The sequence below is a fragment of the Pelodiscus sinensis genome, chromosome 24 (genome assembly GCF_049634645.1).
Source record: "Pelodiscus sinensis isolate JC-2024 chromosome 24, ASM4963464v1, whole genome shotgun sequence".
NCBI lineage: Eukaryota > Metazoa > Chordata > Testudines > Trionychidae > Pelodiscus > Pelodiscus sinensis.
In genome coordinates this window covers 21,181,594-21,199,906 of record NC_134734.1, presented here as the reverse complement: position 1 = coordinate 21,199,906, position 18,313 = coordinate 21,181,594, and the positions used below count along the sequence as shown (strand labels likewise).

Below are 18,313 nucleotides of genomic sequence, written 5' to 3'. Positions count from 1 at the left end.
GTCTAGTACAGGTATCAAGGGATATGCTCAACTTGGTGACAGGATGATGGCCTTAGTTAAGGGAAAGTATAATGACAAATCTTATGATTTGTCAAGATGAGCTCTTTCTTGTTTCCCCCTGCTAAAGCCAATTTGTAATAAACTGGAAAAAAACTCAATTAACTTCACCAGTCTGTGCTTGACAAATAGAAAGCACTAGCATATGGCATCATCATAGTTGGTACTTGACACTTCTACTAGAATCAGCATGCAAAGCAACAAGGGACCACCAGATCGAGTCTAACCTTCTGCATATCACTTGCCACTGAACACAACCCGATACCCAAGAATTAGAATGAGGATCAAAGTAGAACAGCTCTCATGAGACTAAGCAAGTGTGTGGCACAGGCAGAGAGAAAAAGGGACTGAGGTGAACCAATGCCAGTTATTAACAGAGATATACACAAATTATCTTAGAAAATGATCTGTGCTCCACAATATGAGAGACTAAAAAAAATTCAGTGTTGCTGCCAATATGAGTTGAGGAAAATTCTTTCCCAACCTTGGTTTAGAATAAGTTGTTGGTGTACAAAGTGTTATAATCTCTAACATCCTATTATTGCAGGAGACCTAGCTAGAAGATGTCTCCTTAAGTCAGGGGTGTCCAAACTTTTTTCAAAGAGGGCCAGATTTGATGAAGTGAACATGCGTGAGGGCCGACCATTTTGCCTGACATTCTTTAAACCATTAAAATTAAATGCAAATTAACTATTTTATGCAAAGTTTATTGCAAACGGCATACTTTTCATTTCGTCACATGGATGACCAATCTAAACAGGTGTTAAATCACTCTGCCTTTCATATCTGAAGGCCAGATGAAAAAAAAAAATCCAGGAAGCTGAAATATATGTCAGGAACATTGTAAAGTATATTACATATTATTGGTAATAAAGGTTGTCTGTCAACTTTTAAGTTCAAAAGATATGAACAGGAACATAACACCAAATATACATGTTGTGTCCAAATATATTTATAACTGATTTAGACCAACTGACTTTAACTGAGATTTTACAATGTATTCATCTCAATACATATGGATTCGTTGGGGGGCCATAAAAGATAGATATTGCCAAATTACCTGGGGGGCCGTATTAAACCAGAACACGGGCCGCAATTGGCCCGCGGGCCGGACTTTGGACATGCCTGCCTTAAGTGAACCACTTTGTGATTCACAAGTTTAATTCTCATGCCAATGGTTTGAATCCCTGGATGGCTGGGACATTATCAACCAACCAAACGACGAAGGTGCCAATGATTCTTTGTGTAGATTCTGGTGTTAGTCCTCTTCCTCTCTAAATGCTAACTAATGGTCCTTATCTGCTTCTTTTAACTATCCAGTCTTTAGGTCAGTGGTTTCCAACCTTTTCCAGATGGGGACCCATTTTTACAATTCAGGAAGACTTGGTGATCCAGGGCAATTAAAAAAGTGTGAATGGCTCCTTAAGAGCCACCTGGGGAGACACCTGGCAACCCTTTTGAAATGTAATGGCAACCCATATTTGGGTCCGGACCCATAGGTTGGGAAACCCCGCTTTAGGTGCTTATAGGCTATCAGTTTTGCCTGTTATATACCAGCTCAGTTTTCCCTTTGATATTTATATACCCACTGCCTCTTCCCTCTGTTCTTTCCTATTTAATTTTGGTTCTGGACATCCAACACTTCAGTCATCTGAAGAAGTGGGCTGATACCGCCTAGACAACTCTCCAATATAACATTTTACAGACTTCTCATATCTGAACCCACGTCAGAACAACAAAAGAAACTACACTGTCTCCTTAAGGAACTCCCTACCTCTACTCGGGACCAAATTCACACAAAAACACCTGAACCCTGGCCAGGATTGTTCGGTTTGCTTCCCAAAATCCATAAACCTGGATACCCTGGACGACCCATCATTTCAGATATTGGCACTCACTACCAGATTATCCAGCTATGTACAGACTCTCCTCAAACCCTATGTAACCAACACTCCCAGCTATCTCCGAGATACCACTGACTTCCTGAGAAAACTACAAAACATCGATAACCTCCCTGATAACACCATCCTTGCCTCCATGGATGTAGAAGCTCTCTACACCAATATTCCACATGAAGATGGATTACAAGCAATTAGAAACACTATCCCAGAGGATACCACAACCAATCTGGTAGCAGACCTATGTAACTTTGTTCTCACCCACAATTATTTCCAATTTGGAGACAAGTTATACCCCAGTTCAGCGGCACAGCCATGGGTACCAGCATGGCCCCACAGTACGCTTACATCTTTATGGCTCACTTAGAACAGAGTTTCTTCAGCTCCCGTCCCCTTTTATCCCCGTTTACTTAAGCTACATCGATGACATCTTTATGATCTGGACCCATGGCCAAGAAACATTGGACGCATTCCACAGAGACTTTACCAACCTACACCCCACCATCAATCTCAGCTTGGACCATTCTACAAGAGAGATCCATTTCCTGGACACCACAGTACAAATCACTAATGGAAAATTAAATACCACTCTACAGAAAACCCACTGACTGTTACACTACCTACATGCCTCCAGCTTCCATCCAGGACACACCATATGATCCATCCTCTATAGTCAGGCACTTAGATACAACCGCATCTGCTCTAATCCCACTGACGAGAGACCAGAAACTTCAAAATCTCTACCAAGCATTTGTAAATCTCAATTACCCACTGGGGGAAAATAAAAAAACAAATTGAAAGAGCCAGACAAATACCCAAAAACCATCTACTTCAAGATAAGCCCAAGAAAACCAAAAATAGAACAATACTTGTCATCACCTATAGATCCCAACAAACCCCTCCAACACATTATTAATAACCTACAACCTATACTGGAACAGGATACACTCCAAGAGGCTCTGGGGGACAGACCACTACTCTCCTATAGACAACCACCTAACCTCAGGAAGATTCTTACTAACAACCACAGGACATACCACATTCAGGACTCGCCAAGCGGCGGCGAGCCCTGCTCGCCAGCCGCGCAGAAGCGCATGCGCAGACCGAGTAGATTGCTTGATCTGTCGAGCCCTGACCACATTAATACCAACCCTGGAACTTTCCCTTGCAACAAACCCCGTTGCCAACTTTGTCCACATATTTACTCTGGTGACACCATCACTGGACCTAACCATGTCAGTTATACGATCAAGGACACACATTCCTGTTCATCCAGAAATATAATTTATGCCATCATGTGCCAACAGTGTCCTTCTGCTATATATATTGGACAGACTTCGCCAAAGAATTAATACTCACAAATCAGACAACTTCACAAGGAAAAATCTGTCAGTTTGCATTTTAAACTACCTGGATATAGAGAGACTTTAACACCAGATTACAGAGAGAAACTTCAGAACTTTCATTCATGCTTAAGGCCCATTGTCAAATTTAACAAAGATGCTAATTACCTTACACATTATAAAGAGAGCTTCCCCACTTATCACCCCTGATTAGCCATTCATTGACTTATAAACAGCTATTCCCTCCCTCTCCCCACCTTCTGTTCTAAATCTGATTTGTCAGTTTAATAATGTGTTCACTTTTTTCATTGTATTCCTTTGGTATATATGGTCATGTCAATTCTCTTTCAGAATATGATCTGAGGAAGGGGGTCTGGCTCAGGAAAGCTCATCATCACCTATTAAACCATCTTGTTAGTCTTTAAAGTGCTACATAGTTTTTCCTTTTGTTTTACCAAGATCAGACTAACGGCTACCTCTCTACTACTACCTACATGTTTTGTTAGTCTTTAAAGTGCTACCATATTATTTGTTTTTTAAGTTTATAACTTTGTGAGACTGGGATAGGTCTGTGTCAAATTATAAACTCAATCATGTTTTGTAAGCACCATTTATTTTTAGGGGCTACCCTATATTGCAACCCCCACTCCAAGTTAGAACATCCATTTTGTAGCAGGGGTTTGACATTTACTTGAATTACTACATGAGAGAAGATGAGAGAGCAAACTAGGGTCTTTCAACTAGCAGCTTGTCCAAGAAGAGTGAAGTCTCTACAGAGCCTAGGGAAAGGGCTATAGTTCTTGAGCCAGGGCACAATCTGTAGAGGGGTCGGAAGCTATATTTACAGGGTAATGGTCTCTGCAAGGAGAGGCCACCACCACTAGGGATGTGAAATACTGTTTAACTGATTAACTGGCTAAACATGATGTTTAACTGGCTAATCGATTAAAGGGGGATGGTGAGGGGGCACTCCAGCCTAGCTGGAGCACCCCTTCTCCCCCTACAGCTGATCTGGAGTGCCCCTGCCTTCAGTGTGGTTGCGGCCAGGGGCTGCTCTGGCCAGGCTGTAGCACCCCTGGCTTCAGTGGGCCCCTTGGGGCTGGAACAGCTCCCTACCCATGGTGGGTAGGGAGCTCCTCCAGCGCCCACCAGTTAACCAGAACTGGTATGCCTCACCCATGAAGGGAGAAACAAAATACAGGACTATGTAGCACTTTAAAGACTAACAAGATGGTTTATTAGATGATGAGCTTTTGTGGGCCAGACCCACTTCCTCAGATCAAATAGTGGAAGAAAATAGTAAGGTGCAAGAAAGGAAGTGGGGTCTGAAAGAGAGCTTAGGTGAAATAGAGGGTTGTGACCTGTGGCAGATGTTTGGGGTGCAGGGTCCAGGAGGGAAGAGGAGTGAATTTTGATCTGGGAGAAGGGTGTAGCAGAGGGTACAAGGTTATGAGGGAATTGTGACCTCGGTCAGGATATGAGTGCAGTGGATTTGGGTGGTGACCTAAGGCAGGATGGGATGATGACCTGGGGCAGGGAGTTAGGAAGTGGGAGGGGCTGGGGTGCAAGAGGCAGGAGCTAGCCAGGAGTCACTTACCTTAGGAGGCTCCCAGCCAGCTGCTCAACAGGATCCGGGAGGCAGACTCCCTCCTGCGGCAGTCCCAGGCTGCTCAAGGAGGTTTCCTCCATGTGCCACTCAGGGCCGTGCACCCCTGGGGGGTGACAGACTATGCGCACTCCCCTGGCCAATCACTGCAGCTGGAAGCTGGGCTTGGGAGTGAGGGTGCACATGACCTCTCATCTCCCACAAGAGTCAGGCACGTAGAGGGAACCACCGGCTGTTTTGAACAGTTGGAGGCTCCCTCTATGTGTCACGCACCTCTGGTGGCGGGGGGAAGATTTCACATGCACCCCTGCCCCCAGGCTGATCATCGTAGCTGGGGGCAGGGAACTGCACAACATCTCTTGTCGTCCGTCCCCACCAGAATCATGTGGTGCACAGAGGGAACCACCAGCCATTTTTAACAGCTGGTGGCTCCCTCTAGGCACCATGTGCCCCTGGCAGAAGGTGGGGGGATAGGAGAAAAAGGGGAGGAGACTTTGCACACTACCCCCCCCCCCCCCCACAGGTCCCAATTAGCCTGGAGGCATGCAAAGTCCCCCCCTACCCTCTGCATCTCACTGCTCCCTCTAGGTGCCATGTGCCCCTGGTGGAGGGGATCTGCCAGCCATTTTGGGGTCTAGCAGGGCAGACTGGATGCCCTGCCCCTGCACTAGTTGCATCTATGATTTTAATCCATTATGTATGGCATAAGCATATTCATAATTTAAAAACAAAAGATATTAAAACATGTTAATATAATAACCACGTAGCCACCAAAAATCTTAGTGATTATGCATGCAGTGGGCTCTACATTAAAGCTTAGCTTTATACTGCAAAGTCCACAAGCGAAGCCTCCCTGGGAGCCAGCTGTGTTCAACTGACAAGCTAATGCTTACTGGTTAATGATGTTGGTTAAAGTGTCAGTCAAACTCTGACATCCTTATTAGAAACCTGAAAACAAGCATTAATTCTCACAGTAGTAAAATCTACAATTTTCTCTCTATACCTTTTGTCTTCAGAAAACAAAAATTAAAAATAAAGCTGTTATGAGAATATCTTTTCAGTACATAACCAGAAAACTATCAAATGGAAAAGCCACAGCATAAGCTAGTCAAAACTAGTTTAGCACTGTTGGCTTCACCTGTGGCAAGTGTCCATGGCGACTTATTTTAAAAAGTGTGTGTGATGACCAGTTGCAAAGAATTTGCATCTAGTACTAACGTGTTTCTGAAGCATTAAGTCACTTCTGCTTCATAGGTACTTACTATACATAATCACTTAGGGAGACATCCAATGGAGGACTAACTTGAAGACCTGAATATTTTACTAGACACTAACACGCCAGTGTTCAGTTAAGAAAGACTGAACGTTCCACCCCAAGCTCTGACCAAGAAGTCCCAAGTGGTCTTAGCTGCTACTGCTCACTCACATACACTCTTGTGTGTCAACTTCGGCTAGCAAATGACAGAGGGAGTGCTATGTTCAGTAGACTAACAGGAGGAAGTCTCTTATCTCTGTCATTCCTGACTGATGAGAATGAGGGAGCAAAACAACAAGAGTGGGGTATCTGCATTCAGAGAGAGAATGTGCATGCACAAGTGCCTCTTCCTTCCCCTTCCCATCTAAATAGCTTGCTACTTTTCTTCTTGCCCACCCCATACTCCACCAGCTTTGGGAAGGGGAGGCTGAATCTCCCTGTGGGATGATGCCCTCCAGCTGCTGCATCAGTGAAGTGAAACCGATTATAAACTTGTAAAATTTCACTATGCTACTCATCCTGCAGACCTGAAACATGGAGAAGCCACAGTAATTTGTCTGTTGCCTTTGATGTTTCTGCAATCTCTTTGGAATAGGTGGAAGCTCTTTACTCTTCGGCTTCATCTACACTGCTGGTTTTGCCTGCAGTGAGTATGCAGATGAGGCATGGATTAGTATATTACCACACCTCATTTGCATAATTTATGCACTTTTTTGTGGAAAAAAGTAGCATGGACAGGTTTTGGGGGGCAAAACCCCCATTTTGTGCAAGATCCTTATGCCTCTCCTGGGGCAAAAAAACCCATCCCCACTACTTTTTGCCCCTGCAAAAACCCTTTGCACAAAAACAGTGTGCATAAATTATGCAAACAAGGCATGGTGATATGCTAATCCATGCCTCATCTGCATACTCACTGCAGGCAAAACCAGCAGTGTAGATGAAGTCTTCATGTCTAGCCCCTCTCAAACAGCAAGAGGTTTATATGAGACTCTTCTACTCCTAGTCACTGCAGCTCCCCAAGTGTAAAAGCAGAAGCAGTAAAGGCTGCTAATGGGAGGGTGATAAATTGATCCTTCCCCAAGTGAAATCCTGCAAAAACAGAACAGTCTATTGCCTCTTCTGCTCCTGCCTACAGGAGGGTCCAAGCAGGAGGAGAAAAGTGAAACTTACAAAACTCATGTCAGGCTCACTGTACAGTTGGAAATCTTTTCAATCGTTACTGACTAGCAAAAAAGTACATTTTCAAGTATTTATAGCCTGTTATTGTTGCAATTATTTAATGTGGAGATTTCCTGCAGTTTTCATGATGTTGTTAACTACTGTAGCAGTTCTGAAACAGGACACAAACATAAATTTGGGGCCTAAACTACTTAATAGAAAAACCAACATGAAAAAAATTTAAGATTTGTTATTTAATAAAAATAATTCTTAGCTCTACTTTAGTGCTTTTTATCACAGGTTTTTAACATGGTTTTACAAGAGTATCTTTCTATTCATTTTACAGATGGGGAAACTGAGGCAGGGAAACAATTACTTGCCTAGAGTGCAGGCCAGTGGCAGAACTCCACCCATAAGGCCTGCTGCCTTCCCCAAATGATATTCTGAATTTAAAAACTCCCTCTTCAGTAGAGTTGTGCTAATACATGAGTGATATCCAAAATAAGTCAATTACAAAGAGCAAGTCAAATTTTAAAATATGGATGTATTCCTCTACTATACAACTGTCCCATCACACTAAGGTTTACCATTATGTTATTAACAATTCTATATCACTTCTTTAAATTAATGTGTTGGTCATTGGATGCACTATCACAATTGCATTGCTTCCACAAACTGATAAATCTTCTATGCAATGCAATAAAGTCAGACTGCAAGAAAATTATAACTTAAGGATTTATTTATTTATTTAAAATAATTGTTTTGGCTTTGACAGGCTGATTAAATCAAGTTTCAGGCTTATTTAAACCAACCACCCTATAAATTTTTTCATACCAAATAAAATCAGCTAAAGTCAATTATGCCACAGATAATCCAACACATGAAACATCACAATAGTTTTAATTATGTTGAACTTTAACACATCCATGAAAGCAGAAATAAGATTTATTTTTTCAGTTAGGACAATTGGTTCTAACCCTTTCCAATTCAAAACTACAAAAAAGTATGCTCAGATAAACCAGAGTTGATAAAAGGGATGTGAACTGGTTTCTAGGGATGCAATAGTGTAAACAGTTAACCAATGAGCCTAGGGTCATCAGTTAAACCTCACCGGTTACATGCAGGCATGTCCCTTCCCCCCCCCCCCGCACTGCTGCCCACTTCTTAAGCCAGCTCACCGCATGTAACGGCTCAGAGACAGCAGCTTGGGGGGGGCAGGGCCTGCGTGTAACAGTGCATGTTAATCAATGAGCCCAGGCTCATCAGGTAACCATGTAAACCAGGGGTGAGGAACCTTTTTTGGGCAGATGATACTGGAAAAAAAATCAATTGAGGGCCACACACACGTGAGAAGCAAAACAAACAAAAAACCCCCAACCTCCTCACTGACATGGTTCCCAACTGAGGAGAAAGACACTCCCTGCATTCCCTTCACGTGCTAGAGCCTAAGGGAGCCCAAGCCAGTAGATTCTGTGTACTCCAGCCTCAGGGTGGGACAATGGCAGGGCTGGAGCACCAGCACATGCTCCCCAATGCTGGGGGGGGGGGGGGGGGGAGACTCCAAGCCTTGGGGAGCCGGATCCAGGAAAGCTGAGGGCCGGATCCAGCCCCTGAGCCTTAGCTTGCCCACCCCAATGTAAACATTTACTCTTTCACATCACTAGTAGAAACTAGGGATGTAATAGTGTAGTCAATTAATTGGTTAGAAAAAGCATATAGATCAATACAATAGACTATATGCATTTCCCTTCCCCCCGCCAGTATCACTCCTGGCTTGTGATGGGTCTGGAACCTACTTTGTTGCGGCTCTGCATTTAAAGTGTATAAGGAACTGGGCAAGCAGACAGACCGGCTTAGTCCTGGCTCATGCTAGGTCCAGGACCTACCCCCACTGTGGCTCTACATTTGAAGTGTATTAGGAGCTGCATGAGCAGCTTAGTTCTGGGTCACGCTGGGTCCAGGAGTGCAGACATCCTCTAGACAGGAGCTGCTGCCATCCCGTGCTGCTGCTTCTTTATCAGAGGCAGCAGTACTGGCCAACAGGCAGCCTGTCTGCCAGGAAAGCTGGTTTTTAAACTGGCTCCCCTCGAGGACCAGCTCCTGCCTGGCACTCCGTGCTGCTGCTTCTATATCAGACACAGCAGCACACAGTTGCAGAGGGCTCTTCAGGAGTGAGGCCAGAATGCACTGGCTGCTGGTCCCACCCGCGGGGACTATAGACTGGTCAACTAACCAATAAGAATTCATGAGGTTACTCAACTATTCAATAAACTGATATTTAACATCCCTAGTAGAAACTATTGAATGAGAATCTAGCCAAGTGTGCAAGTGGCAGGTTTGAGTGGAAAGATTTCTTACTGACCAGAGTTTGCAACCTCAAGCATGAAAAATCAATTATTTTTGTTTATGTTTTTAAACAGCATATGTGGCGCTAATGTCACCACAAATGATACCCTAATTCAGTGGTCCCCAACCTTTTTAGGTTGTCGGGCGCCAGGGGGCGTGGCCGTTTGCCCGCCGGGCGCCAGGGGGCGGGGACCGAGGGCGCCCCCCCCATCCACGCGCCCGGGGGCGGGGCCCCACCTACCGTGCGCTCGGGGGCGGGGCCCCCCCATAGCTGCGTGCCCGGGGGCAGGGCCCCCTCTAAAGGCCGCGTGCCCGGGGCCAGCGCCCCCTCTAAAGGCCGCGTGCCCGGGGCCAGCGCTGCCTGGGGCCAGCGCCCCCTCTAAAGGCCGCGTGCCCGGGGCCAGCGCTCCCCGGCCCCCCTCCCTCCCGCCGAGTGCCGCGCGCCCGGGGCCGGCGCTCCTCCCCCCCCCGCCGAGTGCCGCGCGCCCGGAGCCGGCGCTCCCCCCCTCCCGCCGAGTGCCGCGCGCCCGGAGCTCCCCCCCTCCCGCCGAGTGCCGCGCGCCCGGCGCTCCCCCCCCCCCCGCCAAGTGCCGCGCGCCCGGCGCCCCCCCCCTCCCGCCGAGTGCCCGGCGCTCCCCCCGACAAGCGCGCTCCCCCTGCAAGCGCCCGTGCGCCATGTGCCCGGGGCCAAGCCAGCCCCGAGCACCTGGCGGGCGCATTGAAATGCCCCCGCGGGCACCATGGCGCCCGCGGGCACCGTGTTGGGGACCACGGCCCTAATTCATAGAAAAAAAAATTTTGTTTGTCCAATGCTTTTATAAATCCCCCCAAAATACTGTATAAGGCAAGTGTTATTTCAGAAATACCAACTACGGTATTGCACAATGCTTTCTTTAACACCTTCACTCCTCTAAGCAGCGTAAACATCAAGCTTTTTTTTTTAAGTTCAATATGAGGACAAGCAGTAGAGCCCCGCAGTGGGACTAGGATCCCACAGGACCTGCTGCCTCAATAGCAGGATAGAAATTCAACAATGCAGGAGCAGTAGGAAATGAGAACTATGGGGTGGAACTAAAGAATAGTCTCACACAGGACTCTAACAAGTAGAACCCTGTTTATCCAATCTGATTGGGGCCAAGGCACAATTTGATAATAAAAAAAATGTGGATAATCCAAAGAATGGAAAACTAAAAGGTTGCAGTGCCATCTAGAGAGCTCAGGATAGATCACCTAATTCTGGAGCTATGTTCAGCTCAGGAGGGTTAATGGGGGGTTAGATAACAGGGTTCTACAGTACCTTCATCCTAATCTTACAAAAAACTAAGAATTCTAGGACAAAGCCACCTCTCAACTTATTGATTCTACCCTTTGCAAGAGTCGCTCAGCAAACAACAGCTATTAGATATTTTTATAGGGTTTTAGAATTACAGGACTTACATTTAAGAGCTTCAGAAAATAAAAGCAAGTCAAATTTTCTTAATTGTTGCCAGCTATTATTTGTATTACTATGGTACCATTTAACCTACTCATGGATCAGGACTCATTTGTGCTAGGCATTGTACAAACAGAACACAGACAGACAGTGTGTGAACCAATCAGCTTATTATAACCTAAATATAAGACAAGGAACAACAAGTGGATACAGAGCAGAGAGGAGAATATGAGGAAATAATCATCCTGATAGGCAATGGACTCAGAACAGTCATTTAACTGTTGCCCAGCTTTTGTGGGGTTGATAGAAAAGGAGAGTTTTGAGGCAGAATTTGAAGGAGAATAATTAGTTTTGTGGTGCTTATGTGGAGTTCCTCTAAAGCTTGAGGGGCAAAATGGAAGAACACACAAAGGTAAGTGAAAAATCTATCAAGTAGGGGTGATGGAGGCTGCATCATTCATCATCATCATCAAAAACCATGGGCTCAGCACCCGTTGGTGTCCGATGCCTTCCTGACTATTTCCTTCCATCTTTCCCTGTCCAGTGCTGAGTGGCTTAGTTTCTGTAGACTAGCTCCGTACCAATCTACTATATCTACCCATTTTTGTGGGGTCTGCCTCTCCTATTTGCAGGGTTCCACAAATCAGTGAATCTACTTGCCTGGGGCAAGTAGATTTCAGCCGGTTGCCCAGTTCACCGGCTGCGCACGCATGCGCAATGTGGATCTGGCGAGTAGATTTCGCCCCGGTCTGTCAAGCCCTGCCTATTCGGACCATCCATTATGCTGAATACCAAGGTCTTAACTTTTCACTCATCGTTCATTCTGCAGATATGCCCGAATAGCTGTAGCTTCCGTTGTACAATCTTCTGCAGCAGGTTCTCTTTCAGCTGTATCTTCCTACATAATTCCTTATTGGTGACCTTCTGCATCCATCCTGTTCTCCGGATCTTTCTATAACAACTCCTCTCCAACACCAATATCCTTCTCTTTGAATCTTTCGTTACCATCAGGGCTCGACAAATCACTGAATCTACTCGACCATGGCGAGTAGATTTCAGCTGGCCACCCCGTTCACTGGCGGCACACACATGCACAATGCAGGTCTTGCGCATGCGTAGTGAGGGGCTAGTGAGTAGGTTTCGCCACCGTTTGTCAAGCCCTGGTTATCACCCATGTCTCACATCTGCACAACATGCTGCTAAATACACGTTTTCAAGATGCTCAGGGCTTTCCAAATGTCGGAGTCCATTTTGGTGAAATCCATGCTCATAAGATTTAAAAATCAAATTTCAGTTTCAGATATTTAAATCTGAAATTTCACAGCTTTATACTGCAGAGCCCGCAGTGAACCTTCACTGCCCTGCTGCAGTGAAGCCGCCTCCCCCAGGAACCAGTTAAACAGTTAGTTGGTTAAACTCTAACATCCCTAATTATAACCAAAGAGAAATAGCGGCTGAATTGTCTTTGCAGGTGAGATTACCCAGGGATAAGATATAGAGGAAGAAGGGACCCAAGGACAGAAAACTGTGAAACCTGCACAGAAATGTGGGTATGAGGAGGATTAGGAATGTAAACAGTTACCTGTTTAAATGGTAAGCATTAAGCTTACCTGGATAGGTACCCAGTTAACCAGGCCAGGTGGCAGGCAGGCCTGCAGTAGCAGCCTCGTGTCAGACAGAAGCAAGCAGGACCTCAGCCATGTCCTAAACCCCAGCCTGGGAAGGGCAGGCAGGACTCCTACCCCTGCCACTATGGCCCCAGGAGGAACAGGGCGGGGGCAAGCGGGACTTTGGCTGGGCTGTGCTACATTGGTGGCCTGTGCCACATCACACCTCAGGCAGGGCAGGTGGAACTCCAGCTGGCTGTGCTGCAACAGCAGTTACAGGGCACTCCAGCCTGGCCAGAGCAGCTTCCCCACTGAAGGATCAGAGTTAACTTGCTGAACATTTTGTTTAACCGGTCAACAGTTTAACTGTGATTTTACATCCCCAATGAGAATGATGCTCCAAACACCACAGTGAAGGAGCCATTAGAGGCAGGAGGAGAAGCAAGAGAGGACACAATCCAGGAAGGCTATCAAGAAGAGCATGATCAATGGTGTCAAAGGCAGATGCAAAATGGAAGAAGAGAAGAGGTCATTAAAGGTTTTGACAAAAGCAGTTTCTTAAGAACTAATTTTCTGATATTTACATTTTACCATTAAAAAGAGACAACTCCTTGTCAAACTAGTGAAACAGAAGAAAATTAACAACTATTTTATTTTGCTCTGCCAAGAAATCACAATCCTAAAACTTCAGAGGGGTAGCCGAGTTTGTTTTTTAAGTTTATCCTGTACAGACTAACTCGGCTACCCCTCTGAAGTTTTTGAACATGCAAGGCACTGCATTCAGCCGTACAGAATGGAAATCCATCAACTACACAAAGAAACAATCTTAGAAGACAGACTCAATTCTCAGAATTCACATATCTGAGTTTAATTTTACAACTTTTGATGTTAAACTTTTAAACTGTATGTGATTAAGTCAAGACATCTGTCAAGTTGAAAATTTCAACAGTAAAGTGGTTTTTATTCTGGTTAAAAGGCAAGCAAACTAGTTGATTTTATATTTGGACCCCCATGTTAGCTGGGTTGCGAATGGCCCATCCTCATAAAATGGCCCCTTTACTTGCAGACTGCTTCAAAACCTTAATTTTCATTGACATTTATTCCAAATGTCAAGCAAGTCTTACTGTTGAGATTTTCAGACTGTTAAGAAGAATTGGTGTGATTTAAAAAATCTGAACAAGTAAAACGGTGTGTAATAACTACTCACCATCATCTCTACATCTAAAAACCTGCAAATTAAACCCTAATAACGGCACCTCAGAAGTATAAAGATCCATGACACTTTACAATCAACTTTGCCAATTAATTCAAGGCATTCTCAGCATGCTCAGATTAGAATAAATTATGCAAGTTCAGGACAGTTCCTGAATGAGGACTCAATCCTGCTTTCCACCCATGGAGAGCACTCAAATATAATCCAAGTCAAAAGGGGGAAATAGTATTTGTCATCTGAACAAGTGGGTTGTGCCCACCAAAGTTCTTGATACTATTTTTTTTTGGGGGGTGGGGTTAGTCTACATGGTGCTACAGGTCCATTATTGTTTTTTAAGTTTTTTTAGAGGGAAATAGGGCATTCAGCAACTTAGAGAATCAATCTTTAATACTGAAAATAAATTACTTCAAACTTTAAGTGCAACATAAAAAGTTGTAATGCTACTTATTTAAACTCATACTAAGACAAGATTTGAATGTGTTACTGACATATGAAAAAGCAATTCCAACAAAGATGATTAAACCATAGTTTAGAGTAGCAAAAAACATTAATCTCTCCTCTAGAGTCCACGAAAGAGCAATGGCCGGTGCTCTCTAGATTTGATTTTTAATATCCAATACTCTTCCTTCTATCCACATCTAAAAAGATTGTTATTTTGGGGAGGAGGAATGAAGCCTGTGCCTAGACCCCAAAAATGAGGATGGATATTCTGGAAGGTTGATTTACATCCTCTCCCTCCCCCCCCCCATGGAATTAGAGATTACATTTTTCCAGATGCAAGTATAAATAAGAGCAGAACTGAGACTCTGGAGACTCTCACTCAGCTACTGGTTAGAATAGTAAAGCAACAAACACAGGACTGATAATGCCAATCTGATAAAATTGTAAGAGATTGTAACAGCTTGTCTACAAGTTACATGCTCCAAAAATTTCTTCTCTGAATTATGCCTCCAAGAGACTTAACTCTTAACTAAAGTTGGAAAGAGACTATATATCAATTATTAAATATGTTTGAAACATAATACAAGGTGGTAGTTACCTCCACTTCAACCTCTTACCCGTACCACACTCCCTCCTCCCCTCCCCAAACACTGTTAGATTCTCACTACAGTTTCTGGACTTTTGTGTTCGAATGTCTATATTACTATAAATGTTACACACTCACATCCATTTAAAACAGAAGATTTCTGCTTGTGAATCAAATACCACACACACAAATTTTAAGCTATGAATAAAAATTTCAATCAATTTAGAAATTCACACGAAATAACTGGGTTCCCAAAAGATCACTACAAATTTAAAAGCAGTATTTTTTTTAAATACTGAAACAGATCTTTTCTAAAATATAGCAAGAGGTACCATGCACTTCTATCATCACCACAAATCATTTATCAATTACTGAAAGAACTAGCATTTTTCAAGCCAAGAAAACCAACGTATTTTGCAAACATCTCTAATTTTACCAACTATAGATAGCGTGATAGTTTTGTTTTCCAAGTATCTAAAACATAATAAAGGAACCATTTGAGTAGGAGTGGGGATGGCTTAAACATCTAAGGGAAGCCACTGAGAACCTGATGCAGAGTGAGGGACTATAAACAAGACACACATTAAAGGCGTGGGGGTGGATCCTAATATAAGTGACATGAGATCGCATAATTCAATTATAAGGTTTGAATAACTGCAGGTGGATTCATGTCGGGGAATATACCTGCATTAACGTAGTTTGGAAAATGGGAAGAAAGGATTAAACATGGAAGCAAGTGAAAGAAAGAAAGGGGCTATTTCCCCAGAGTCTCTCTCTGCCCCCAGTACGTCCATCCTAACCTCCACTCCCCCATTCACGGAGCCCAAGCCATGACGGGACCATCGTGATCCCCTCCCCTGCCCGGCATAACACAGGCCAGAGAACGTCCCCAAAATAATCCCTAGGGATTGCTTTTCTGGGACCACCCCATCTGGAGTTCACAGCAGCCCAGAAGGAAGAATCCCCCGTGACGCTGCCGAACCTGTGTCGGTGATTGGGCAGCGAGTCATTACATTGGCCTCCCTCTTTCCTGCCGTGAAAAATTATGGGGTTGTGGTGCCTATTTCCCGAGATGCCCCGCCCCCCCCACCTCCCTCCGGTGCCCCCCGTCACCTCTCCTGAGGCCTTTCGTCCAGGGGCAGATGATGCTCGGGGGGCTCCCCCCCCACCGTGCTGCCCCCAGAGTCCCATCCCCCCACTCACATCTCCTCAGCCACTTCATCCAGTGGTACACGATGGTGCTGTGGTGCCGCTTGTTCTCCAGGCACCAGGACGACAGGCCCTGGATGGACTCCATGGTGTTGGTGACCGACTGTAACTTCCTGTCCAGCGAGGCCTCCAGGGCCCCCGCCGAGGACGACGACGACGAGGAGGAGGAGGAGGCCTTGCTACTGCCTCCGCCGCCGGCCGCCATCTTCCTCCCCTGGTCGCACACAAGCAGCAGCCGCCGCGCCGCTACCGCCGCGGCCGGGAGCGCGTGCCCCGCTCAGCCGCCCTCCCCTCCCCCCGCGCGCGGGGGAGGGAGCGTGCCGCCCGGGCGCGCGCCCGCGGGCCGAGCTGGGCTGGCGGCGGCGGCGCGGGGGTGCTGTATTTAACCGGGGCAGCGTCCGAAGAAGGCTGCATGTAACCTCCCCCCCCGGCTCCCCGAGGCGAGCGGCTCCCCCGCCCCCGGGTGCTGCCTGCCCGCCAGCCACACGCGCGCGCTGCAAGAGCGAGCGGGGCGCGAACACGCAGCTTTACTCCCCCCCTCCCCCCCCAATGGAGCTGCTCTGGATCCCCGGCGGCGAGACACCCTCCGCTGCAGCGGGTCCGGTCCGCGGGCTGCGCTCGAGGGCCCCTCCCCCTCCCCGTGGCCACACCAAGGGTCCTTCTGCCCCCGCCCGGCTTCTCTCACGCGCACCCCCCTCGCCGGAGCGCGCGCACGACGCAGGCCGTGCGCGTGCTCGCGCGAAGCGCCGCGCTGCCGCCAATGGCCGCGGGGGCGCGCGAGGCCGTCTCCCTCCTCGGAGGCCCCGCCCCCACGCTTTTTGTGGGGGCTTTTCTCGGACCCTTCGCCTGAGGGGGTCGGGGCCCTCCTCTGCTCGCCGAGGCGTTATCCGGCTAGCTGGCTGCCAGGGGCTGGGTTACTCGCCATCCCCACCACAGCTCGGAGCCCGCCCACCGGCCGCCATTTTGTACTAGGTTTCTCGACCCCACCAAGATTCCACAGACACCTCGTGCGCATGCGCCAACCCCTCTCTGGCCCGTGCTAATTACGCACACGCCGGGCCCCTCCGGCCGCGAGACGCTCAAGAGGCACAGGCCACCTACTGTGTGCGCATGTGCGGAGCCTCTCGTAAGCGTTGGGGAGTATATTGGGCATGCGCGAAGGTCTCATTTCCCCCCCCCCGCACACACACACGCTTCTGCGCATGCGAGCCGCTCTCCTAAACAACCATAGCCCGTGAACTGACGCGTTTTCTCCAATTATCGCGCATGCGCGAATGACGGGGGGGAACGTTCAGGAGTGAGGCGGGAAAAGAGCGTGAACAAATGAACAGGCCCCTCCCCCTCCTTTGGAGGGGAGGGCGTCAGGCCAGTCACGGGCCTGTACCGGAAAGGGCGTGGCCTGGAGCAACCTTTGCGTTCTTCCCCCCGACCCATGCTCCCAGCATCCTTTGCGCTCTCCCCCACCCTTGGCCATGCTCCCAGCATCCTTTGCACTCTCCCCCTCCTTGGCCATGCTCCCAGCATCCTTTGCGCTCTCCCCAACCCTTGGCCATGCTCCCAGCATCCTTTGCACTCTCCCCCTCCTTGGCCATGCTCCCAGCATCCTTTGCGCTCTCCCCCACCCTTGGCCATGCTCCCAGCATCCTTTGCGCTCTCCCTCACTCTTGGCCATGCTCCCAGCATCCTTTGCACTCTCCCCCATGCTCCCAGCATGGTTGCACTCTCCCCCACCCTTGTGCTCTCACTCTCCTCCCAGCCTCATGCTTGGTTTTTGCTCCCTCCCAGCAGCCTTCACACACACACACCTCCCCACTGCCCACTGTGTGGAGTGACCCACCCTGTACTTCGCACAGGGCCACAGACTTTATTTCAAAATTGGGAGCATCTACACAGCACTTATTTCAAAATCGAGCCCTCGTCCTCCGACTTCCCTTACTCCTCCTACAGTGAGGGTTACAGGAGGCAGAGTAAGAAGTCCTCTGGCTTGCCAGTATTTCAACATTCTTTCAAAATAACGGCCTGCTGGGTAGGTGCAGACTAAGTTATTTCAAAATAATGTAGCTGTGTAGATGTGATGTACCCTCAGATACTTTCTTCCCAACCTCTTTCAAGCCTGACAACCTATTTCACACCCATTTTCTGCCTCAGAGAGCAGCATCACA

General features: G+C 47.1%; 1 protein-coding gene across 2 annotated transcripts in view; it reads right to left on the bottom strand.

The window, feature by feature from the left end:
• The window catches only part of RPRD2 (regulation of nuclear pre-mRNA domain containing 2), a 53,678-nt gene extending 37,080 nt beyond the window's left edge, over positions 1–16,598 (bottom strand). Inside the window, exon 1 of one of the 2 annotated variants that reach the window (XM_075907408.1) lies at positions 16,146–16,598. In XM_075907408.1, coding sequence (XP_075763523.1) covers positions 16,146–16,356 — 211 coding nt within the window. In that variant the 5' untranslated portion in view covers positions 16,357–16,598. The remainder of the gene's footprint in view (positions 1–16,145) is intronic. The other variant, XM_075907407.1, reaches the window with a different exon arrangement.
• Positions 16,599–18,313: the final 1,715 nt, after the last annotated feature.